Source organism: Purpureocillium takamizusanense, chromosome 10 (assembly GCF_022605165.1).
Source record: "Purpureocillium takamizusanense chromosome 10, complete sequence".
Classification (NCBI taxonomy): Eukaryota; Fungi; Ascomycota; class Sordariomycetes; order Hypocreales; family Ophiocordycipitaceae; genus Purpureocillium; species Purpureocillium takamizusanense.
In genome coordinates this window covers 1,113,706-1,137,461 of record NC_063077.1, presented here as the reverse complement: position 1 = coordinate 1,137,461, position 23,756 = coordinate 1,113,706, and the positions used below count along the sequence as shown (strand labels likewise).

General features: G+C 59.5%; 6 protein-coding genes and 1 non-coding gene across 8 annotated transcripts; 3 read left to right on the top strand and 4 right to left on the bottom strand.

Moving 5' to 3' along the window:
* The first annotated feature begins 220 nt into the window (after window positions 1–220).
* Window positions 221–302, top strand: JDV02_009863. The gene has a single exon. It is a non-coding gene; the product is annotated as a tRNA-Gly (tRNA).
* Window positions 303–514: 212 nt separating this feature from the next.
* Window positions 515–8,299, bottom strand: JDV02_009862 (Type I Iterative PKS; the record flags this gene model as incomplete). The annotated part of the gene is made up of 8 exons (XM_047991555.1): window positions 515–2,214; window positions 2,294–6,722; window positions 6,808–7,398; window positions 7,481–7,683; window positions 7,737–7,802; window positions 7,859–7,946; window positions 8,010–8,066; window positions 8,129–8,299. 8 exons carry the CDS (start codon window positions 8,297–8,299, stop codon window positions 608–610), a joined length of 7,212 nt encoding a protein of 2,403 aa, XP_047847567.1. The 3' UTR covers window positions 515–607.
* Window positions 8,300–13,919: 5,620 nt separating this feature from the next.
* Window positions 13,920–16,072, top strand: JDV02_009861 (uncharacterized protein; the record flags this gene model as incomplete). The annotated part of the gene is made up of 6 exons (XM_047991554.1): window positions 13,920–14,068; window positions 14,166–14,299; window positions 14,370–14,493; window positions 14,563–14,769; window positions 14,874–15,215; window positions 15,271–16,072. 6 exons carry the CDS (start codon window positions 13,920–13,922, stop codon window positions 16,070–16,072), a joined length of 1,758 nt encoding a protein of 585 aa, XP_047847566.1.
* Window positions 16,073–17,031: 959 nt separating this feature from the next.
* JDV02_009860 (uncharacterized protein) lies at window positions 17,032–18,732 on the bottom strand. Its single transcript, XM_047991553.1, has one exon. It carries the CDS (start codon window positions 18,499–18,501, stop codon window positions 17,923–17,925), a length of 579 nt encoding a protein of 192 aa, XP_047847565.1. The 5' UTR covers window positions 18,502–18,732; the 3' UTR covers window positions 17,032–17,922.
* A 51-nt stretch (window positions 18,733–18,783) lies between these two features.
* JDV02_009859 (uncharacterized protein) lies at window positions 18,784–19,630 on the bottom strand. Its single transcript, XM_047991552.1, has 2 exons — window positions 19,239–19,630; window positions 18,784–19,090 (listed from the first exon to the last, which is right to left on the bottom strand). The coding sequence occupies exons 1-2, from the start codon at window positions 19,464–19,466 to the stop codon at window positions 18,860–18,862; spliced, it is 459 nt and encodes a 152-aa protein (XP_047847564.1). The 5' UTR covers window positions 19,467–19,630; the 3' UTR covers window positions 18,784–18,859.
* A 1,319-nt stretch (window positions 19,631–20,949) lies between these two features.
* Window positions 20,950–21,729, top strand: JDV02_009858 (uncharacterized protein; the record flags this gene model as incomplete). Its single annotated transcript, XM_047991551.1, has 1 exon — window positions 20,950–21,729. One exon carries the CDS (start codon window positions 20,950–20,952, stop codon window positions 21,727–21,729), a length of 780 nt encoding a protein of 259 aa, XP_047847563.1.
* A 205-nt stretch (window positions 21,730–21,934) lies between these two features.
* Window positions 21,935–23,663, bottom strand: JDV02_009857 (uncharacterized protein). Of its 2 annotated transcripts, XM_047991549.1 has the most exons (3): window positions 23,372–23,663; window positions 22,963–23,042; window positions 21,935–22,829 (listed from the first exon to the last, which is right to left on the bottom strand). In XM_047991549.1, exons 1-3 carry the CDS (start codon window positions 23,468–23,470, stop codon window positions 22,295–22,297), a joined length of 714 nt encoding a protein of 237 aa, XP_047847561.1. In that variant the 5' UTR covers window positions 23,471–23,663; the 3' UTR covers window positions 21,935–22,294. The 2 variants fall into 2 exon arrangements, with proteins under 2 accessions (XP_047847561.1, XP_047847562.1); XM_047991550.1 differs by having other exon boundaries at window positions 22,963–23,663.
* Window positions 23,664–23,756: the final 93 nt, after the last annotated feature.

Genomic DNA, 23,756 nt, shown 5'->3' with positions numbered 1-23,756 from the left:
TATGCCTGCATGTGCGGCCTCCGAGCCCCTGGCCTCAAAATGGAAGTCCCGGCCCCACACACACCTCCGATTGAGCCGCGCCGGGCCGCAGCCCCAACCCACAGCCTGTGGCAGCCCATCGTTCTCTGGGGCAGACAACTTGTAGGAAAATAACGCAGTTCCCTTCCATCAATCAGATCGGATGCCTTCCGGTTCTGGCGATACAAATCCACCTAAAACAGCGTGATTGGTTTAGTGGTAAAATTCTCCGTTGCCATCCGCGCAACGTCGGGGAGCCCTGGGTTCGATTCCCAGATCACGCAGCGTTTCTTTTTTTGCCGGTTTCCCTGTCTTTTTTGGGAGGGGTTCTGATTTGCTGTTGGGGCTTGGAGGTGCTGCTACGTTTGGAGCAGTCGTCGTCTATGTAGTCTGGTCACTGGCTGCGGTGAATCGTGATGTGCAGAGAGAGCAAAAGTCAGCAGCAGTCTGATCTATAAACACAACATGATGGCAAATATAAACGAATTACTACGTTGCCAACCTACGCTCAAGTAAACGACAGCGACATGTTCGAAAACATGTACATTGATCCACCTCTCGCTGCTCATCAGCTCAGCACGGCTTCGTCCTAGGCTCTCCCGTATCCCCCCTTTTGGACAATCATCAATGACAGCTCCGCAATGGTCCCGTCGCTAAGAATCTCAAACACAGACACCTGCACGCCGAAGCTGCTAATGACGAAGTTTCGCACCCCGACGGCCACGAGCGAGTCCACCCCGTAGGCGTTGGGGGGCTTCCCGGCATCGACCTCCTCGGGCAGCATGTTCATGGCCTTGGCGAGCATGCCCATGAGCCCGCGCTGCACGACGTCGGCCGCCGCGCCCACGCTCTCGCAGCACGCGAGCAGTGCCTTGAGGTCGCCGGACGAGGAGGAGGAGGCGGCAGACCCGGCCGCGGCCTGCGACAGGCCGTCAGGCGCGGCGGGCACGTCGACGAGATTGAGGTAGCGGTACAGCGCGGTGCGCGACCAGTACGGGTCCGCGGGCTGGTTCTGGCGGATGATGCCGCCGGTGCCGACGCCGAGGGTGACCTGCGGCGGGATGGGCGAGGAGGCGGCGCCGGGGATGCCTGTCGTCGTCGTCTCCCCGGTGATGGCGTGGGCGACGAGCTTGAGGAAGTCGCCGTGGCGGATGCCGTAGAAGCCGCTCGCGCGCAAAATGTCCAGCACGGCCTCGTCCTCGGCGAGCATACCCGCGCCCAGCACGGGGCCCAGGTCGAGCGCGACGGCGTGGCGGCCGCGGAGCCGCAGGTTGCGCGCCAGGGCGTCCTTGAAGGCGTTGCCGGCGGCGTAGTTGGCCTGTCCGCGGTTGCCGATGACGCCGGCCGAGCTGGCCAGGAAGACGAAGAAGGGGCGGCCGCTCGAGTTGTCGCCGTCGCCGTCGTCGCCGCCGTGTTGATATTGCGTCTCGCCGTCTTGGGCGTGGGGGGCCACCACCGCGGTGGCCTCAATCGCCTGGACGAGGTTCCACGAGCCGAGCGCCTTGGGCTTGATGGCCGCGTCCCAGTCCTCCCACGTCATGTTGTCGAAGACGGCGTCGCGCAGCACCGCGGCGCACTGGAAGACGCCGCCGACGGGGGGCATCTCGACGGCGAGGGTCTCGCCGAGCGTGGCCGTGAGGGCGTCCGCGTCGCAGATGTCGACGGCGTACGCGCGTGCGTCGACCCCCCGTGCCCGCAGGCTGGCGAGGTACTCGCGCGCCGTCGCGGACGAGGCGCCACCGCGGGAGAGGTAGGCGAGGTGCCGGGCGCCATTGGCGACGAGAAGATCCGAGATGCTGCGACCTAGGCCGCCGAGCCCGCCGGCGAGGAGATATGTGCGCTCCGGGTCGAGACATGCTGAGAGGGGCTTCGTCGGGCTGGTGTTGATGACCGGGACTGTACCGCCGGCCGTAAGTGTGATGTGCCCAAGATACGGCGTCGCTTGGATCTTGTCGAGAGCAGCCGGTAGCTGGCCGACTTCCAAGACGTGGTCAATGTTGGATTGTCGTCGTGATGCGTCAAAGGTTTCTCTCTGGATGCGCGGCGCCGTTTTATCAAACAGCTCTGCGACGAAGTCCGCATCCTCGCGCATCAGCTGGCCGAGATCAAAGCTCACGATAGTCGCCGAGCCACCTGGTGCTGCTGGCAGTGCTCGTGCCGCGGCTGACCTGCTGGCAAACTGGACAATCGTCCCGCCTAGAGAGCCTGGTCAGTATCGCTGCCGCACGTGCTTGACTGGAAATAGGGGGGGAGAATGTTCAGGAGACGGGCTTACACTTGCGGACACACTTGGAGCTCGCTTCGATGTGAGCCTGCGTCGGGTTATACACGACGTCGAATCCCTTGCCGCCGCTCGCCGCCAGCACACCATGGACGAAGCCGTCCGAGTCCGCATCGAGAACACGCTCCTCGGGCAAACCATGAGCGACGAGAGCCTCTCGCTGTTGCGACGCCTCGGCTCCCAGCACGGTGGCGTACACATCGGCGCCGACGGAGACGGCCATTTGCACGGCGGCGAGTCCGTACGCGCTCGCGCCCGCGTGGACGAGGACCTTGCGGCCCGGCCCGGCCCTGCCCAGGTGTACGATGCCGTAATAGGCGCTGACGTGGAGAGCTGGTGAGAAGCCGGGGGTGTAGCCTGCCACGAGGGATCCCTTGGTGCAGACGGTGCTCTGGATCGTCCCGCCGGGGGCGAGAGCCGCAACGAGCTCGCCGACACGTACGTGCGTGATGTTGGCGCCTATGCGCTTGACGCGGCCCACGACGTCAACCCCGAGGGTATCGTCGACCGTCCTTCCCATCACCGTGTCCAGATCGAGGTGTGTCAACGATGCCTTCTCATAGGAGATCTCCACGTCATCGTCCCCGAGCTCTGGATGCTCGAGCTCGGTGTAGTAGAGCGACCCGTCTGTGAGACCCGGCTTCGCAATAGTGAGTCTCAAGCCCTGATGCTGTTGCTCAACAACGTCCTCTTCCGGCACAAACGGCAACTGCAGGAACCCGCCGTGCAAGTGCTCATCCTCAACCAGTCTGTTCAGCCCCCACACAGGCGCGAGCCTGGGAATGTACAGCCTGCCGTCCTTCTCGGCGTACTCCGTCTCACGCGGCTCAGCGCCGTGCTTGACGTGGAACGTCTGGCGCAGGACGCGCAACACGGCCTGCCCGACGGCAGGATCGGTGAGGCGCGAGGCCTCGTCCAGATCCAGGGTGACAATGGTCTTGAGCGGGTCCTCGGACATGAGCGTGCGGGCGAGCGCGATGATGGGCGCGCCTCTGGGGTTGAGGGGCGTCATGTGGGCTCCGCGGGTGAGCCAGACGATGCCCTTTGCCGTGCGCTGGAGTGTGCGGAAGGCATCGAAGTCGGGTTCGGTCCATGCGAAGACGGAGTAGTTCTCCGAGGCGCTGGCGCCGGCGAAGTCGAGGAGGGAGACCACGATCTTACCGCCGAGAGATGTTGACTCCTTCTCTAAGTCGTTGATGGACATCGAGGTCACTTCGATCCCTGGGCAGGCCTGCTTGACGAGCCCCTGGACGGTGTCGGACAGGGTGGCGACGTCTTGGTCGGGGCATTGGGGCACGAGAACAACGACATCTTGGCCGTCAGTGGCCTTGTAGGCCTTCCTGTAGCTTGTGAGTGGCAGAGCTGGTCCTGACGAAGGTTCAAACGACAATTCTGCCTGGTCTACACCGGCACCATGCCGCAGCAATACGCCTCCAGGCTTGAGTCGTGTCCGCAGAGTCTCATCCTCAACAACGGCACTATCGAGGACGACTATTAGGTCATAGTCGGCAAACAAGCCAGAGCCATCTGGGTGGAGCTCGACGAAAGGTTCCAGCGTCGTGCCCCTCACTTGGGCAAGAATTTGGGAGCTGACGTCCGTGTCAGGGTCCAGGGCCGTGAAACGTGCGAGGCGCGGCGTCTCGTCATCTTGAGGACGCAGACATTCAACGACTGCCGCCGCAGCTGAGATACCTCCGCCGACCTGCAGCACTGCGAGCGCCGGACACTTGTGCGCGAAGAGCCGCACGCACTCGGCGAACGACGTGGGCTTCGCAAACGCCGCGTCCTCGGCCCAGAGGATCTCAGTGCACAAGTTGCGATGGTTCGGCAAGAAGCCCCCTTCGGCAGGCGACGGCGAGGACAGGCCCGTCATGTGCAGCCCCTCAATGATGACGTGCTCGGTCCGCGACATGGACTCCCCCCCATGCCTACTCATCACGATGGTGGCGTCCGCGTCGCGTATGCCGCTGCGCCTCGCCTCGGCGTAGCCCCTAAACGGCACGTCTGTGGGGGCGGCGCCCGCGTCGGCGGACACGAATATGCTCGCGATGGAGGTGGGCACCATGGGCGAGGAGTCGACGGCGAAGAGCGTCTGGAACATGGCGTCGAGCGTCGCCGGGTGGAGGAGGTGCGGATACTCAAACCTGGCGGGCATCTTGGAGCGCGTGTCGGGGACGCGGACGGTGCTGACGCAGGCGCCGAGGCCGCTGTCCCTGCGAATCTCCGTCATGTTCTGGAACAGCGGCCCGTAGTTCATGCCGACGGTGTCGAGAAACTCGTAGAGCTGCCGCGGGTTGAGCGTCTCCTTGCAAGAGCCCTCGAGGGCCTCGTGACGCGCCGCTTGCGTGCGGAAGGCCGCCTCTCGGCCGTGGGAGCGCTGTCGAAAGTAAAGAGAGCCCGTGGCGTTGCGCTCCCACTCACGGCCCTGATGCATCGAGTAGATGGAGAAGTCATTCTTGTCAAGGCTGAACCCGTCTGCCGACTCGCGGTGCGGCGACTTGATGACGAGCATGACCTCGAGGCCGTACGCCGTGTTGGGCACAATCATGGCCCTGTCGATCTGCATGCCTGTAATCTCATAGCCGAGCAGTTGGGGAACGTTGCGCCCAATCTGCTTGGCGCCCTCCAGCACCATGGAGATCATGCCCGCGGCCGGGTAGACAATCGTCTTCTGCACCTGGTGGTCTTGGATCCAGGGGTTCTCCGACACGCGCAGGAAGCCGCGCCACCGGGGCTCAAAGGGTGTAGAGTCAACTGTCAGCGCGCCGATGAGGTCCTGCCGGGGGTGCTCCCGGAACCTGACGGACAGACTTTGATGGGATTCGTGCCAGTACGATCTCTTGTGGTTCCAGGGGTAAGGGGGCAGCTCAGAGAGACACTTGGCCCGAGAGCCACCAGACACGAGACCCGTGACTTTCGCCATGTCGATGTCACATCCACGGGACCAGAGCCCACCGATGAGCCCGAGGAACAATGTGCTGGCGTCCTGGCGGGGATCGAGTACGGAGTAGTACGAGGGCTGCGTGCTCGATGGGCCATCACTCGACAGGATATCCGCCGTTGGAGACCGAAGAGCCGCCCGCGGACTCAGCTCGATCAAAACGCCCGGCCGTTCCTCTTCAGGTGCGGCCATCATGGCCTCGACTGCGGCGACGTATTGCACGGGAAATACCATGTTGGCGGCCCAATACGCCGCGTCCAGGTGGCTGCCGTCGACCTCGCTTCCCGAGACGGACGAGAACATGCGAACCGACGAACGGCCCTGGCGGGGGCTCATGTGGGCGAGCAGGGCCTTGTAGTCGTGCTCCACGAGCTTCATATGCGACGAGTGGTAAGCCGTCTTTACCGAGAGGACACGGCAAAAGACCTTCTTCTCTCGAAGGTCCGCGTCGATGAACTCAATGGCCTCCTCCTGACCCGATATCGTAATCGATCGAGGGCTGTTGATGCAGGCAATCTGAGCCGACTTGTTCACCGACCGCAGATATTTGGCCGTCTCGTCTTGCGACATGCCCACCACCATCATCCTGCCCTTGAGCTTGGGCGCGCGCCAGGGGATGCTCGCCGCCGTGAGCCCACGGTAGTAGGCCACCTCCCATGCCTCTTCCCGCGAGAGAGCGCCCTTGGCGTACGCCGCGGCAATCTCGCCGGAAGAGTGGCCAACGACGCTCGTCGGCGTCACGCCCAGCGTCGCCATGAGGTCCACGAGAGCAACCTGCAGCGCCGTCGTGGCCGGCTGCGAGATGTGCGGCTCTCCGATGGCCGACTCCGCCTCCGGACGGAGCAGCTCCTCGAGGAGGTTGAACGGCGAGAGCAGCTTATCGTGCAAGTAGCGGCTGGCTTGCTCGATGCTCGCGCGGAACGGCTCCAGCGGCATGAGGCCCTTGCCCATCTGCGCCCACTGCGACCCCTGGCCGCAGAAGAGGAAGCCGACTCGAGGGGTCTTTTCCCTCGAGGAGCGGACTATGGTCGCGGGGTCCAAGGACTGAGACTTGGAGCCGAGGTCCGCGAGGGACCGGGCGAGGATGAACGCCTTCCACTCCAGGCCGGACCGGCGACAATTGAGCGTATAGGCGTAGTCGCGGAGGTACTCTTGCGTGCCGCGATCCTCCTCTGCGTCGTGGAGGAATTCGAGATGAGAGTCGATGATCCTCGAGACGCCGCCCTTGTCGTGTGATGAATAGCAGAATAGATGCAGGAGTTCGCCGCCAGAGAGCCCGCTCTCGGCACTTACTCCTTGTTGTCCGGGCATGGGCGTCGTCGCGGCCACGATAGAGCTGTGGTTTCCCTCGAGACCGCGCTCAGACATGTAGACTGGCGCTTCATCCATGATGACATGGGCGTTGGTGCCGCCGAACCCGAAGCTGTTTACGCTCACGCGGCGGACGCCTGCTACCGGCCAGTCCAACACCGCTTGGGGAACCTAGCAAACTGTTTGTGAGAATGAAGCCTTTTATCTTCCCCGGTGTGTCTTTGTCTTTGCAGGAGGGAGGGGTTCCAATTCATACCTTGACCTTCCATGCCTCAAAGTCAATGTCCGGGTTGCCCTTCTCAAAGTTGATGTTGGGCGGGATCCGGCCATGTTCAAGCACCATGACGCCCTTGATCAGGCCCGCCACGCCGGCCGCGCCTTCGAGGTGCCCCACGTTCGGCTTGACGGAGCCGACAAGGACCGGCTTGTCCGCGGGTCGACCGGCGCCCAGCGTCTCCGAGATGGCCCCCAGCTCGCGCCAGTCGCCGGCCTGCGTGCCCGTCCCGTGGCACTCGACGTACGCGGTCTGGCCAAAGTCGAGGCCGGCGTTGGCGTAGACGCGGCGGATGTTGGCCACCTGCGCCTCCTTGCTGGGCAGCGTGATGCCCGGCGTCCTGCCGTCCTGGTTGACCGACGTGCCGCGGATGACGGCGCGGATGGTGTCGTTGTCCCGGAGCGCGTCCGAGAGCCTCTTCATCACCACGACGCCGACGCCCTCGCCGCGTCCGTAGCCGTTGGCTCGGGAGTCAAAGGTGAAGCACTTGCCATCCGGGCTGAGGAAGTTGAGCGCCGTCATGGGCATCATCGTCGCCGGCGTCAGGATCAAGGCCGCACCAGCAGCCAGGGCCTCGCAGCATGTTAGCGATGATCTCTGGCCATGGACCCCCCTCCCCCCTCCCTCTTCCCCCCCCAGGATCAGCACAACTTACCAAAGACGACTCTCCGCTTCGCAGGCTTTGCGCCGCGAGGTGGACCGAAACGAGACTGCCGCTGCAGCCCGTGTCGAGGGTCATGCTTGGACCATGAAAGTTGAAGAAGTGCGATATCCGGTTCGCCATGATGGCGATACCGTTGCCCGTCGCCGCATACTGTGGTGACCAGTCCGGGTCTCTTACGCAAATCTGCTCATAATCTACACGTAGAGTCAGATTTACTCCAACTCGCGAGAGCAGACAGCTAGCCAACCTTTGACGAATGAGCCGACGTAGACTGCAGTGTCGCTGCCGTCGACGTCCTCCTTGCGAAGTCCCGCTATAGCCGTGTAAGTCGTGCTTCCGTTATTGGTACCATCTCACCAAGGCACTCACCGTTTTCAATGGCTTCATACGAAACCTCGAGCAGGATGCGCTGTTGCGGATCAACCGCTTTAGCCTCTTCGGCCGCAACAGAAAAGAACTAGCGTGCCGTGAATCAGTCATGGCTGCAGAAAAGTCGCCGAATATGAAAGCCCCCGCTTACCGGTGCGTCGAACGCGGCCACGTCCCCTTTGAGAAAGTGTGCGCCGCGAAAGGAGATCTAGTGCCGTCAACATGTTGCTCACCAGACTTGAGCCCCCGTACATGGTTGGAAATACTCACGCTTCCTTCCCGGTCGCCGCTGGGGTGATAATAGCCATCGATGTTGAGGCGGTCTTGAGGGATTTCGGACCACTGTGACTTGCCCTCGGCGAGAACGTCCCAGAGCCGCTCAGGGGAGCTGGCGTCCCCTGGAAACCGCAGCCCGAGCCCGATCACTGCAATGTCTTCCATGATCGATGTCGACTTCGATTTTGAAAAGCAAAAGGGAAGAAATGCTAGATATTTGGTTCTGGGACTAATCTTATACTAGTGATATTAGTGAATGAAGTCGTTGTGCTTGTGGGCCTCGATCATGATCCATGCAGGAGCGCCACAGTCTCTTGACACCGGGTTGTTCCAGGTTGGGTTGAGTACACGGGCTCTTCCAAGTTGGGTTGAATACACGCTTATCTCCTCAAGCAATCGGGGAGAACCCGGATATATTTAACTGACGCCCGGCGTCGGTGCCCCCATTCACTGCTTTGGGTCTGGGCGGCTCCAGACAAGAGGGCCGGCTTTCGAAGCGGGGAGTGAGGCTGAAGTGAGATGGACCTAGGCGTTGCGGTCAGGCCGAGGACCAAAGCCGAGCCGGACTCATGGATTCTTCTTCACAAAGAAAAGGCGGAGAGAGCCTCGAGGTCTTAGATGAGCCCTTGTCTAGGACCCAGGTACTGTACTTTCACGGGTTTCAGAGAGAGGGGAGAAAACTTCGGACCCAAGAGTCATAAATAGCCTCACCCGCCGGGATGACAGATGCGAGCGCCCAACCAGTAGGGCCAAGAGTACAAGATTATGTCCGCGGCCGAAGAGAGAGGGTGATGGCAGAGCCAAGCCCGCCAAAAAAAAAAGTCTCCGTCTGGTCGTGACCATATCGAGGCCCCCCCTCAAGTCCCCCTAGGTTGCAGCAGCACCCACTTACACGGACCCGTCACATGTCATAATAATCTTCAGCCCCAGATATCACCTCCGCAGTACTTATCAAACGGCTCCAACCTGGGGGAGAAATCAAGGGGTCCCGCAAGATCTCTGAGCCTTACATTGTTGGAGAGGCGTGGCAGTTGAGAAGCGTGCCCTCAACTCGCCGCCCACCTTGGGGAGGCCTCTGTCAAATGTGATGTAAGTGGACAGACCCTGCGATCCTATGACATCTGGACTCTTTGTGTGGGTGGTCAGCACGGCCGTTCGACGCAAGCTGACCCGGCACGCGGCTTCGGCTTCGGGAACCATGGTACAGAGGAACTGGGCATCTTGTGAGTTGGGCGTCGTTGCCGCATGGTATAAGGGGGGGACTATGTTGCGTTTCTCAGCACGAGGCTAGCTACATGTAGACTTTACCCGGACTGGATGAGACATTCGAACAAGTCCTTCAATACAAGCAGAAACGGATCCCTCGTCCCAGATCTACGATTTGTCAGAAGTTTTTGGGATCGAAAGCCTACAGTAGCAAGAGCTCAAGTCGCACTTGCGGTAAGTGCCCGTCGCTTGCTATAGGTTCATCCAGTCTCATCAACTTGGTGCGTACACAGTACATGCATCAAATAGCGACACGTACCAGACATGGGCAGTTAGTTACACAGTTGGTTGGTGGCAATATCAATGTGAGCTAGAGATCAACAAGTGCAACTATCCGATGAACGCGTTGTCGAGACCAAAAGACCACACACAACTCAAAGGCGATACAGTAGCGCTGTGCAATAGTGGTTAGTGGCTGTACTCCGTATTGTATGGTATGACAACGACCTAGTTGCGGGCCGTTGGGCGCTCTTGGCGGGCGCGGATGAGGGCCTCATCTGGCCAAGCCAGCTTTGTTGCAGCCGTTCGTCAGGCATGACGGGGAGGGGGGGAGGGACCGCCGAACCAAACACCAGCGAGATGATGCGACCTCAGCTGGTAGAGTTCCCGAGACTTGCTTCCTAAAATGGGTTGCGCGGCGAGATTGCCGCCCGCCATAGGCCACGGGAATGGGCGACATGGGAGTCGGACTGGGAGTGGGTATGACAGCAGCTCAGGAGCCGGATGGCAAAGGACGTTGCCCGAATGAACCGTCTGAAACTCGTCTGGGCTCTACGCCGCCCAGGCATTGTCTTTGCCCTTTCAAGACATGTTTTCCCCTGTATGTACGTTGCTGATGTGGTTTCTCTGAGAACAGAAAGACAGTTGAGTGGCCCCGTCAACGAGGCTCTGCAAGACAATGACGTCTGATCTGTAACATCGAAAACTGCGGCGACGAACCGTAATAATACCTACTTGAGGCAGAGGGAACCGCTCATAAGTCCAGCAGACAGGGGATACACGATACAGCACATGGCAACGAGCTGGGGTCTGGTACATGGAGAGGATGGCGTGCACAAACTGAGAACATGAAATGTACCACAACGTTGGACAAGTCTCCAACACGCCGGCCCATGAGTGGCTGTCCGGTTCGCGTTCCGCAGCTGGATGGATGGGTGCATGTCAGCATGTTACTTCCATGTCTGCGGGCCTCCCCTCCCGCCCAGCCTGCGTGGCATCCATACATACTTCGTACATGCATGCCGCATGCGGATACTGGGAACATGAAGTTGAAGCACCAGAGCGTGAGTACTGTACAATACCTGCTACTCCCCGAAACGGCATGCGTCTACCAGTCCGCTACTGCGGCAGGCCCAACGTGAGCCTCATTCAGCCCCGTGCACGGCCCGCGCATAGGACCGTCTCCGGCCGCGGACCAGACTGATGACAGTTACAGTACTAAACAGACTACAGAATAGTTTCGCAGTAGTATATTGCTCTGCTGTCACATGGTGGGCCCATGGCGTAATCCGAGACCCTTATCCTGATGGTTTTTAGGTCGATGCCCTCTGCCCCCTGGGATACTGCGCAGGAGTCGTCTGGCCTCAACACGAGGCGTCTATTTCCAAGGTTAGTTTCTGAGAATCGTCCGTCCGTCAGCAACTGCATGCGAGTCCATCCCTCCACGTACCCTTCTCGCCCGGAGCCCCATGCGCTCAAGCTGCTTCCGCGGGCAGGCACCAGACAATCCAGTCACCCGCTCGTAGTTACACGGCACCTGAAAGGGGGCTTGGAGGGGAAACGCGTCGTTCTGGATCCGCCTCTAGTTCCCCATGCGTGTCACCTTCCCGTGCAAACAGCAGGGGCGAGGTGCAGGCGGCTACTAGGTCTGGACGCATGTCGGTGTCTTGCTGTCTCAGCTGCCACGAGACTATCTTGCAGTAGTTGGTGTCTGGTCTGCGGGCGTCGGCCCGACCATGTCGATCCCATGCATTGTTGTCGATAGCTACATGTATCTAGGCACTTACAACGTCATACCCTACCGGGCGATCGATAGAGTGAGTGAGTACATGGATTTGAGGGCCATCGGCTCTTGAGGCGCGCTCTATATTGCCTGAAAGGACGGGCGGCCCTCGTCCCACTTTGTTGCAAATTTCATGTCCACTGTCCATCAAAGAAAAAGGGGCTCTCCTTTCTCTCTCTTCCCCCATACTATCTGCTTCGTGCCAGACGACTGGCAACGCAACCCGCTCCTGACACGACATCAATGGGGAGGGGCGGCACGCGGACGGGTTCGGTTCAGACGAGGTTGGGGTGACACTTGGCCCGACTCACGCCCGCGCGCGCCGCGCCCGACAACATGAATCCCCCTGTGCTTCTCACTTTTTGGCGCCCTGTTTCTCACGCCCGCGCTGCCGTGCAACGGGATCGTAGCGGTCGGTGCGTCCTTTGTGAAACTCCAAAAGTGGGCGCGTACGGAAAGGCATGCGCCATCGTGTGCAACCAACAAGGCAAAAACCTTTGCTCGCTCGTGCTTTATCGAACAGCCAGCCCCAGGCAGCATCCAAGCTGGGGAAAGGGGAGGGCAACGCCGCCCTTCTTCTTGTTGTCCCTTCCTTCAGCCAAGGGCTATCAACATGAGACGAATAAAAAAAAAAGACAGCAAGGATCGTACTGAGGTAGCACCATTGGGCCACAACAATCCCGAGATCGATGCCCGGCTTGAACAAAAAGGATCGGTATGATGTCGCGGCGGGCCTCGCTCTCCGTCAAGACTGCCTGCATCAAATACCAACTTACAAAGCCTGAGGTTGAGGCCAGAACGTCCAGATGCAGCATCCATGAAGGTTACCTCCGCCCCCAGACTTTGGCCTGTAGGCGTCTCCATATCGCCATGCAGGAATTGCGTACATACAGTACGTGCCGAGGGAGCGCTGCAGACGGGAAGCCCGCCCTTGTTGGCGGGAAGGCGGCCGGAGATAGGAACCCGCGCCATAGTTACTAACGTTACTTGATAGACACGCAGGGCTCAGCCGCCTCGAGACGAAGTATGTATACTAGTACTGCATAGGTGGCTTGTCATTGAAACCCAGCACGGACCACTGAGGGTAATCTTCCCTTGCACCTCGCGGCCGGATACTGCGGCTTCGTCGAACGAGGGCTCGGCGCATGCAGCGGCCCAAGAACCAGAGCTCTGGTACAGAGCACAGTTCGACGCCGCGTACAACACAGGAAACTTGTAGGTAATCCATGTCGAGTACTTACTAGTAGTATCTTCTCAAGCTCACCGTCAAGTCTCAGGCCAGCTGGCTACCTAATACGTAGTGTGTAAGTACAGTAACAGTACCTGGGCCAGCCACCAGATCCCTTTCTCTCCAATGACGGCCCGTTTCGCTTCAGGGACTTGCATCGGTTCGTCCCATCTGACGCGGCCGCTCGCCTAAAATCTGTGTCCACCTCCCCTCGTCTGGTGTCGGTGTCGGTGACCATCTCACAGCAGGGATGAGGGGGGAGGGGGCGGGCAACGCCCATTTGATCTCCCATGTTAGCAGGCCTCACCTTGACTCGGCTCTAGTTGGGGGCCTGAAGAGGGAGGGGGGAGCACAGCGACTTCAATCGTTGCTGTGACACCCATCATTGCTCAACGGTGCCGTGCAGACTATCGCACCGCAGGGAAACCCACCAGGCGGTGGAAAGTCGGATAGGGAACCCTTCCCCCCTCCTTATCCTCCCCCTCCTCCTGTATACATAACGTTCGTGGTCGAGCAAGGTCTCGTGTCGGCCCGTGAAACTAGACACAGACCCGAGGGACCGTTTCAGTAGCCTCTCTTCTGCATGTCAACGTCGGACGTGCATGCCCCCCCTCCCTCCTCGAAGACACAGTCACCTTGCCTCCCGAACCCCTTGAGTTTCTTCTTCTTCTTTCCTTCACAGCCAGAAGATCCATCACATATGTGGCCGAATCCTAGCCACCCCGTCTCAGCAGTTGCTGGCCCGACGACGCCCCTCAGAGTCTGACTTGTGACCGAGCCAGCCAGCCTGTTTTGTCACGCCTTGTCGATCGTCTGCAAGCTCAGCTCGGCGTCATCGTTGTATGTTTCCCTCCTCCCCTCGTATCCGGCGAGAACATTGAAGCATATGCTGACGCGGCGCGAGTTAAGGGATCGCCCGTGGTCTTGAGAGGAGAGACAAGCAACGCAGAACTTCGGCCTTCACCCTCACTCACCCTCACCATTTTTCGTGACGGGCACCCTCGCGTTCGCGACATGGGCATAGCTGCCCTGTGCTCTGCACAGTCTCGCCTCAACGCCGAGTACTGACCAGAAACACGGGCGCACATTCACAGGCCCCATCACACGCGCACGGTGGTGTCACGTTCACGCCCTGTCAGCTCTTCCCCCCCGAAACCTGCACATTCTCTCTCTCATCGCCATCGTCAGCGGGAAGGGGGGCCCGCCCGTTCCTCTCGCCGTCTTTCTTGGCTCTGCGAGCATTGATCACGACGCCCCCAAAAACCACACGCACGATCCCCGCGTGAACGATGGCGGAAGAGCATCTTTCCACTTCGTCGCTGGACCAGGTGGCCACCTCGGAGGCCCCCGGCAGTGAGAATGGCAAGGCGGCCGAGGACAAGACGACGCCGGCCAAGGAGAGATTCCGCGGCGTCCGTCGAACGATTCTCTTCATAGCGTGCGATGCCCTCACCACCCTCCCCGTCGCCCAGCGTGCTCTCGAATTATGCAGCGGCTGGTAGTTTGTAGAAATATACGCTGACGCGACTCTTTAGACTCTTGGTCAGCTTGCTATTCTCCAGCCTCGACACTTCCATTGTGTCCACGGCGCTCATCACCATATCCCATGAGCTAGACGACTTTGTCAACGCGCCATGGATCGTCCTGGCCTACCTCTTGACCTACATGGGTTCGTCTCGCCCCAGCTGCCGGCTCCTTGCTGACGTATGTGAGCTCATGATGGTTGGCTTTTACCGTAGGCTTTGCCGTGTGCATCTCCAAGCTCAGCGACATATACGGCCGGCGCAACACGCTGATGCTGTCGTGGATCATCTTCATGAGCTTTTCGCTGGGCTGCGCGCTGTCCAAGAACATGACCACGCTGTACGCAACACCTGGCGGCTCATATGCCGCTGCCCAGTCAGATATGCTGAGAAGCTGACTGTGATATAGCATCATCTGTCGCGCGTTCCAGGGCATCGGCGCGTCCGGCATGTACAGCCTCACGCAGATCGCGCTCATGGAAGTCGGTCCCGTCGATAAACCGGCCATGATCGGGGCTGCGATCGGAGCCACCCTGGCCGTCGCCTTTGTCCTCGGCCCTCTCCTCGGCGGCGTCATCACGCAGTTTTCAAACTGGAAGTGGATCTTCAACATCAAGTACGGATAACGTCTCCCCCCAACTCTCTGCGCCAGACAGAATGTCTCGCAGCAACAACGGCCAAGCCCATTAGCTGACCTGATGCTCTCTCTCACACACGTAGCCTCCCCTGCGGCCTCGTCACGCTTGTCGTCATCGCCAACTTCTGGCCGCCGGAGCATGCCGAGAGCTTATTCTCGTGGGCGGGCTTCTCCCGCATCGACTTCCTCGGCAGCGCCTCGCTCTTCTGTAGCTCCAGCCTGCTCATCTTCGCCGTCCAGCAGGCCGGCTCCGAGACGTACGCCTGGGACAGCGACGCCGTCATCGTCTCGCTCACGCTGTCGGGCGTGTGTTGCGTGTGCTTCGTCGCGTGGGAGACGTTTCTCGGGACCAAGAAGATTGGGCACATCGAGCCCATCTTCCCCATGCGCCTCATCGGCCTGCGGGTCTATGTTGCCGGACTCTTGTGAGCTGCATCACCATGATGCTCTCTCTGTCATCAGAACTAACATCCGTTACAGCCTCACACTCCTCACCGGCTTCCCGTACATTGCCCTGTCCATTGTCATCCCCGAGCGCTTCCAGATCGCCGGCGGCGACAACGTGCTCATGGCGGGCGTCCACGTCCTCCCGCTCCTCGTGGGCTGCGCCTTCGGGTCCTTCGTCGGCGGCGCCGTCTCCAGCAAGCGCAATAACACGGGCTTCACGCTCCTCGGCTCGTCGTGCCTCCAGCTGCTCGGCGTGGGCCTCATGACCACCATCACCACGTCCGACTCCCGCCAGGCCGCGCAGTACGGCTACCAGGCCATCTTCGGCCTCGGCGTGGGCATGTCCTTCTCGGCCGCCACCATCATGACCAGCGTCCTGGCCGCGGACCCGAGCGTCCGCGCCTCGGCCCAGGGCGCCATCGCGCAGGCCCGCGTCTTTGGCGGCTGCGTCGGCCTCTCCATCTGCACCGTCATGTTCAACGCCCACGTCAACCACGACCTGTCGGGCGGCGGCGTGCTGACGTGGGCCCAGGTCAAGGACCTGCTTCGCTCGCCCCTCTCCAGCTTGAGGCTGCCCGAGGACTTGCGGAGGCGAGTCACGGGCGTCTACGTGGCGGCCTTTGAGCAGGAGGTCGACGTCATGATGGCCGTGTGCGCCGCCATGGTCATCGTGTCGCTCTTTACCCTCGAGCGGCACCCGACGCCGTTGGAGAACCGCGTCGCCGCTGTTCGTCTGTCACCCTCTACCAAGGACCAGAACTCTTCGTCGCCGCGATCGAGCGACTCGCGTACAGAAATGTACAACTGGTTGAACCGTCGCGCACAGACGTGCTAATGCGTCAGGGGTTTGCTCCGTGCCGCCTGGCTTGTCCACGGTGACGACGAGCGTGAGGAATGAATGAACAGGCAGGACTTGGCGCATGGGAGAAGGGGTGTTGAACTGCCCTTAGTACATGTGATTGTGGTCTTAAGCCTGAAATTAAGCATGCGGCTATAAGGGTCATTTGATGCTCGGAACAAGGCTGCCGAGAAACAGGTGGATTACCCAGTGGCATCTCGCATAGGGCACACGTGAAAGGAGGAAAGCGAGGAGCAGAGCCAGTCTCTTTACCACTCGCATTCGGCTTTTAGCATGCCATGGTCGAGATATCCTCGGATTTTGATCTCGGGAACTGCTGTGATTCCCCCAGCTGGAGGAGGAGTTGGAGCAATGTATGTATTCCAGCCAACAGTTGAGCTGAGTTCCAGTTAGCTGGCAGCCCTCCGTCACGACGTGTTAGTATCTTCCAGTGCAAGACGCGTGACTATCACCTTGACGCCAATAGCATTCGGGGCACTCTACCAAGCACTGCAACTCTCCATAATCAGGACAATTATATCCAGGTATCGCACACCTTGGACAGATCTCTGAGGGGCGACGTACCGACCTCGTGCCCTCGAGACAAGTCTTTCCTTCCCCGTATACCAGCCCTTGCCCAGCGTTCCATAGTCAAGTATCGCAGGGGCCTTGTGGTGCCAATACCATTTGAGATCGCCGTCCTATTTTCGAGTTAGCACATGCGCCGCTGAAGAAGCTCTCATTGATGAGTCTGTTGAGGAGCCACCGAAGAGGTTGATAAACCAGCCACCGCAGTTGCATGAAACGGGGCTGGTCATATACCTTGAGGAAGACCCTAGTCCGCAATTTATCGAACAAGGCGTTATTGGCAGGGTCGATATAATACATGGTCAATGTCAAATAAAGCGCGTTGACATGAAGATTGCGACTTACACGCTCTTAAACCAACTCAACTACTCTGACCAAATTGAAAGACACATTTAGAGACCGTTTGACAAATATCATGGTTTTTATGACCTTATGACCATTGTGCCAAGTACAGCACGTACAGGCGTCGCAATGTCTTCGTTTCGGGCACACCGCAACTGCTGCCAACTCCCAAAACATCACATTGATGTGGTACCCGACCAGGGCTCAGCGCCACCTCCACCGCAGGCAGGTCGAGTCCGCCGCCCTCATCCCCAATCCGCCCATGAGAAGACATGGCGCCTGCGAGCACCGAGAGCGATGCAGAGCCGGTCAGTACGTGCAACATGGCCCTCTCGCTTACGTCGAGGAGGGAGACCCAGGCACGTGCGAGCGGATAGTTGCGTCGTCTAGGCCGAGGACGTAGTAATGTTGGTTACACGAGCGGGCAGCATGACGCCCTGATGATATGATGCTGCTTGGCGGGCTGTCTTGACTCAACTCCCAATCGATCCGCGTCAGGTCCCTCTCACGGGCGCCCTTCTCCCTTCAACCTGCTCCTCGCCTTGCGTCTTCTGGTGGTCCGGCGGCGGAAGAGCGCTGCTCAGGCGGGTTAAAGGAGCCTCCTCCCGCCGTCGTATCGTGTGGCCTCCCCTTTGCAGAAGTCATACGCACCTCGGTTCGGCGTTTGCTCCTCGTCGCATCAAATGGCCACACACGTCCACTGCGGTGATGCACGCGAAATGCAACTCGCACTTCCGCGCACCGCATCTGCTCCCACATTGGTGCTGCCGCGCCCCTGCCCCTGCAGAGCGCAGGATGGAGGGAGCAGCAAGAGCCCACACAGATGCATGTGGCCGTCGTCGTCGTCTGCTGTGCCACCGACCCCATTAGCCAATGCAGCTTCCATCAGCATCCCCCTGCTGCTGCTGCTGCTGCTGCTACGTCTCCGCACTCAAAACGGGTCCCTCGTCACCGTAGATGGGGTCTCTTTCCAGCCAGCCCAGCTTCCCGATACCCTCGAGCCTCGTCTTCTCGCCCTCCCGTCCGTAGCACATGTCCCATGCCGGCGCGCCGACGGGGTAGCTGCCCACCATCTGGAAGCCGCCGCCGCCGCCGCCGCCGCCGCCGCCCTGCGACGACCCCATGTCGTCGAGCAGGCGGTGCCCGACGCCAGCCGGCACGATGACGACGTCGCCGCCCTCGACGACGGGCTCTACTCGGCCCGGGTTGTCCTCGCCGCCGAAGCAGAGCCGCGCGCGGCCACGCGTCACGCACAGCACCTCGTGCGTGTTGCTGTGGAAGTGCGTCGTGTCGTACATGGTGGAGCGCCACTGGGCTTCCACGACGCCCACGCGGGCGAGGTGTGCCTCAACCGCGCTGGGCGGTGTTGCGGCCGGGAAGACGCCGTGGTAGATCAGAAGGGGCCGGTTCTGTATGCTTGTGTTTGGAATCATGTCCCACGCTGGGATCAAGTGGCGGGATACGCGGAGAGAAGACAGTGGCGTTAGTTTCGCCATTGTGACCTGACCGTCGAGAAAGCCACTGGCCGCAGAGACTTTGCTTCGTGTATCGATGGGTGTAGCGTCGCTTCTAGGAGATTCCCACGCGAAACACGTTTTGGATCGTGAGGTTGAGGGCTACAAGGCTGTTGTTGACCGTCTATCAGTGGGTGATATATGACGACCACAAGGGGCGGGGCCGCTCACGGCAGAGTAGTCACTCTGCTGCAAGCTTGACATCATTGTACCACATCCCGACACATTTCCCCATCGAGGCCGCCCCAGACTTCAGGGCGATAGCCACGATCCAAGAAACACGATTTTGGGACCAAATCAATTAGTTATTTATAGCATTGCTCTTCTTACATCTGACCATCTATTGCTTCTCGGCCACGACCTCGGGCGTAAAGTACACCGTCTGAATGCCCTCAATCGTGAGGTCTTTGGCGGCGGCCTTGAGTGCCTGGTGCGCCTTGCACTCGTTGTCATAGAACTTCATGTCGTCGAGGCTGGCGAATTCCGTCTTTGCCACGACGGTGAAGCCGTTGGACCGCGGGTCCGTCTCTGCGACGCCGGCTGTCAGCGAGAGAATGTACGGGGCGCCATTCTGCGAGAGAGATCAATGTCAGCTTTCTTGCGCTCGGTGGGCAGGAACCCCGCCTTCCAGCGTCTGGCGATGCCCATGCAGGGTCAACGATGCCAGCGAACCGCGCGAGCTGTGTGTGCTATGCCTGTGAGGTCGAGCAAAGACTTACCCGCTCCGCCTTGGCATTGACAATCTTGTACTCGGCCAGCAGCTTCTGTTGGTCCTCGGGCTTGGGGGCCTTGAACATGGTGATTCTGTGGACACGATCCGCCATTTTGACTTGTTGGGAGCTGCACCTCTTGTCACGGAGGAGTGAGAGTCTGTTGGTAACACTCGAAGCAGGAAGCGGGCGCTGATATCGCAATTGTAATGGGGAACGAGGGAGGAGGCGATTCATGCCAATATAAGCAGGTCGAGTTATTTAGTCGAGAGACGGAACAAGCGGAGGGCAGCTTTATAATCGTACATAGCTGAGGAACGGCACCGAACCCGCGGCCTCTCGTGCCCCCGCCCAGGCCGATTGCCGGTCCCCGCAGTGCCTTCAATGTCAGAGGAGCCGTGCCGCGGCGTAATTCCGGCGCCGCCATAGGCGGATTTATTATTGGAGAGGCCGGCTTCTGTTGGGCTCGGTCTCGGTATTCTGCGGCATAGTGCAAACACCGCCCACCACCACTCGGCCGGCCAGACGACAACGGTCCTTGCTACTTCCACGAAGGGAAGCAGGCGCCTTGAGAGCGTTTGCTCAAAACGATGGCGATTGCACTGCCTCGGCAACGTGGCAAGGACACGGAGCCTGGAGGTGTGCTGGGTAGGATGCGTTGGCCGTAAACGTGCGGAGCGGGGCTTCGAGCCGAGGCGGCCGTCGAGCAGACGCACTGTAAGTGAGCAGTGCAAGTCATACACGTCGCTGTTGACTTACATGGAGACGTACGAAGTACATGGAAGATCCCGGTTGACAGTGTAGGGAGGTTGCAGAAGACTAAGTGTCATGTCAGCTCGTTCCCCAGTAGAGATTGATTGCCTTGGCTTCGCATGGGCTGAGGTGTCCGTCCCTGCTTCCAGTCGCCTCAACTGCCAGCTGGCGCGGCACCTGCCTCGCCCGACCGACGACCCAGCGCACCTTCCCCATCGATCCGGATCTCCTCCATCAAGTTCAATAAGGGCTGAACGCATCGCGTTGAAAACTTTCACGTCTTCCTTCTCTCCACCCAAGCATTCATCACGCCATATTCGTTCGTCTCTTGCAGCCCACACGTTCATTGTTTTACTTCGTTAATGAGCTTCGTCACTGTTTATTAGCACCTCTCGCTGGCAACACCCAGCACCCGACCGAGTACGCCATGTCTCTCCCTTCCTGGGTCTGCCGCGGCCGCTGCTTCGCGGTTCATGACGCATCCCAGTGCAGCCCCGTCGTCCACGAAGAAGCCAGCCATATCGGTCTCACTTAGTATTTTTGCCCGGCCCATCTGGCCTTCCACGCCATCTTTCTCTTCGCGGGATCGGCCCAGCCACCCTGCGGCGAGTGCGCCCTTCTCTACTTCTACAAGGCCCACAACGCTGCCTGGCTTCAGAAGTACGATGTCGCCGCCGTCTTATCCAACGAGCCTCAGGTTCTCCGCGACGTCGTCATCGACACCACAAGGCTCCTCAACGAGATCGGTCAAATACAGCCCCACCAGGCTGAGCATCTGGACCTGTCGACGCCCCCTTGCGACATATCCAGCAACATCCTCAACGAGATACCCAAGCAGGACTGGACATATAGGTCTCTCGGTGCCCAGCTCATTCCCCACAAGCGATTTGCCGATACCTACCTGCTCGAGTATCGGACCTTTCAGGGAGCCTTGGCCTACCAGCCCTGCTCAAGGAACATTCGCTCCATGGGCTTGTTCGATTCGCTACAGCCACTCGAGCCAAACGGCGATCAAGTCTTCAAGGAGGCCAGGGCATGGTCGTGCGAGACGCAATCCATATTGGCCCTACCAAGGGAGCTGAGATGGGTACTCGCAAATATATACAATTTCTCCAACGAGGTGCTGCGGCTACCATCGGAAGAGAGCACGGCCTGGCAGATGCGATCTTGGCTCGTGCACTGGTACACCGTTGCCGATGAGCTTTTCAACATCTTCGGCATCCTTGCACAGAGTCCCGAGGTGGACTGGTTCAGCCGCCCGTGCGGTGAGTCTGAGCCTATTGCCTATCATGTTCGCAAGCCACCCGTCAATCACCAGTCGCATGGCACAGATTCGTCGGGTGCCAGGACTATTGTCCGTCACCAGAACTTCCTGAGGAGTGTCGGAGGCGATCATCAGGGTCGAATCTGGCCCTCCAACGCCGCTCTCATACACGGATGGTTGTCGACGCAATCGCATTTACCGCAGGTGGATGGCACAGCATTCTTCGACCCCGCCCCGGGAGGCTACACTTCGTCGCGGCGGTCACCCATACCCCCAGCGACTCCCAGGTGGTCCCGGGACAGTTCCATGGCAGCATCATCAAACCTCAACCCAGCTGCCGCAGAGTTCATGCCGGTCCCACCGCCGACAGTCTGCTCGACAATAACGTCTGACGCGCACAGTGATGTCTCTGATGAGGGCTATGCGTCGCAGAGCGAGTGCGACAACGAGGTCTTGATTCGACACAGACCTTTGTCGGTTTGACAGGCGTCCGTTGGGTCTTTGCGCAGTTTTAAGGGCTCTGTACAGTCAGGTCAACGTACTTGATATCCACGGGCCACTCATAGGTCTGGTTGCGTTTAACAGCATTGGCAGGGGTGCTGACGAGATTGCTTCAGCGTCGACCATGTTTGTATTGTGTATACAGCTACTTGTATAAAATCAGCGTCGAGAAGCGGTTCAGATAAATGGTCGTTTCGATATACGTTTTGGTACAGTCACCCTTGAGTACCAAACGCGCCATGTCGACGATCGTGTTGATGGTTCTGTCTAATGCCCCAACGCCAGTCTAACCCGCCCTTCCGGCAAGGGCCTAATCGCTTTTTATCTCCCTTTATCCGTCGAGGGGAGAACGAAGATGACAACTGTTGCACAGTCACCCGCGGGCAGAACGAATGCCGCAAGCTCCGTCCACAGCGGAGGTGTATTCGTCTCATCATCCAACACAAAAGTCAACTCACAAGACCACCAGTGAAGAAAATTTTCCATATATTCCAGCACTGTTAGAACACTTCCGCCGAATGCCAAGCGCGAAAGACGATTCACGTAGTCACTGCGCGGCAAACATGCTCATGTAGACGCCCCAGGCGACGCCGGCGAGGCATCCGACGAGGTTGCGGCCCTCGACGGTCCTGACGACGGTGAAGTTTGCGATGCTGACGAGGGGCCAGAACCTGACGCCGGCGAGGACGATGGGCCAGAACTCGGCGCGGGCGGCGGCCCAGACGGCCTGCCCGTCGACGGCGGCGAAGTCGATGGCGCCGGAGCGGGTCCAGTGGTGGACGGCGGCGACGAGGCTGGTGATGCGCGGGGCGGGGTGCATGGCGGCGCGCAGGGCGTGGGTGAAGGTGCTGAAGAGGAGGGTGTTTACGGCGGCGCCGAGGGTGTTGTCGAGGAGGAACTTGGCGAGGGTGTTGCGCAGGGAGAGGGGAGCGGCGGCGGCGTCGTGCTGCTGCTGCTGCTGTGCCTCCTTCTTGGACTCATCGTTATTGGCTTTGCTCGACTGCGTGGCCTTATTGGGCTTCGCACCGCCGGCCCCTTGTTGGGATGGGTGCGACGGGAAGACGGACTCGAGGAATTCCTGCCTGTACGATGCTTGCTGCGTGAGCAAGACGGCTTCTCTCTTCGATTCTCCTCCACGGGTCCCAGGAGCCGGCTCTCAGGCAGAGGTCATGGTAGTCCTCTATTGCCATTATATCACCATCATGAGAAACGTACCAGAGAAAGTTGGGCGGCGTGTTGATCACGCTGTAGAGCAGAAACTGGAACACGGGGATCCAGTCTATCGCCATCTCAGTCTGCAACAATAGTAAGTCAGCCATTAAGTCAGTCGGTCAGCCAGCCAGCCAGCCAGTAACCCCCTCCTCCGTCTCGCGACATCATCCCAGATACAGCAAGCAGCAACTTGGGGGGGGGGTTCGTATATTCTGTGTTCTTTTTCCCCCTTCTATTTGTTTTTTTGGCTTGCGTGTACTTGGTAGAAACGCCAGAGTAGTACCATGCTCTCCATATCCACATAAAGAGCCCAGCAGTCGGCTTCCCTCTCCATTTTTTTTCCTTTTTTTGGTTCTTCTTTCCATGCGTTTTGTTTTTCGTTTGGGGTGGTGAGGGAGGGGGAAGCTCTCACCTTGTTCTTGTTGGCCGTGATGAGCTGCGCCAGGACGTTGGACACGACGCTTAGCAGGGCCGCCTGCAGCGTCGCATTGAAGATTGGGCTGCGTGCCATTGCTGAATGAATCGCCTCCTATTTTATTCCCTCTTGCCGCGGTCAATAAGGGGCAGCAACTCGTTTGTAGGGGATAGCCCAAGAAAATAAAAAAAAGAATAGCGAGAGAAAAAACTCGCTGTGAAGAAGCTTCCCCTCTTCTTCAATCGAGGAGCTGCAACGTGTGAGAGTTTGTTCGTTGCGCAGTGTCGCCCGGCCTCTTTTGGCTCGATGATGAGGCGACGTACTTTACTTGTATGAAAGCTAGGCTGGGCTGAGCTGTCACGTGGTGGGCTCGTCTACCACC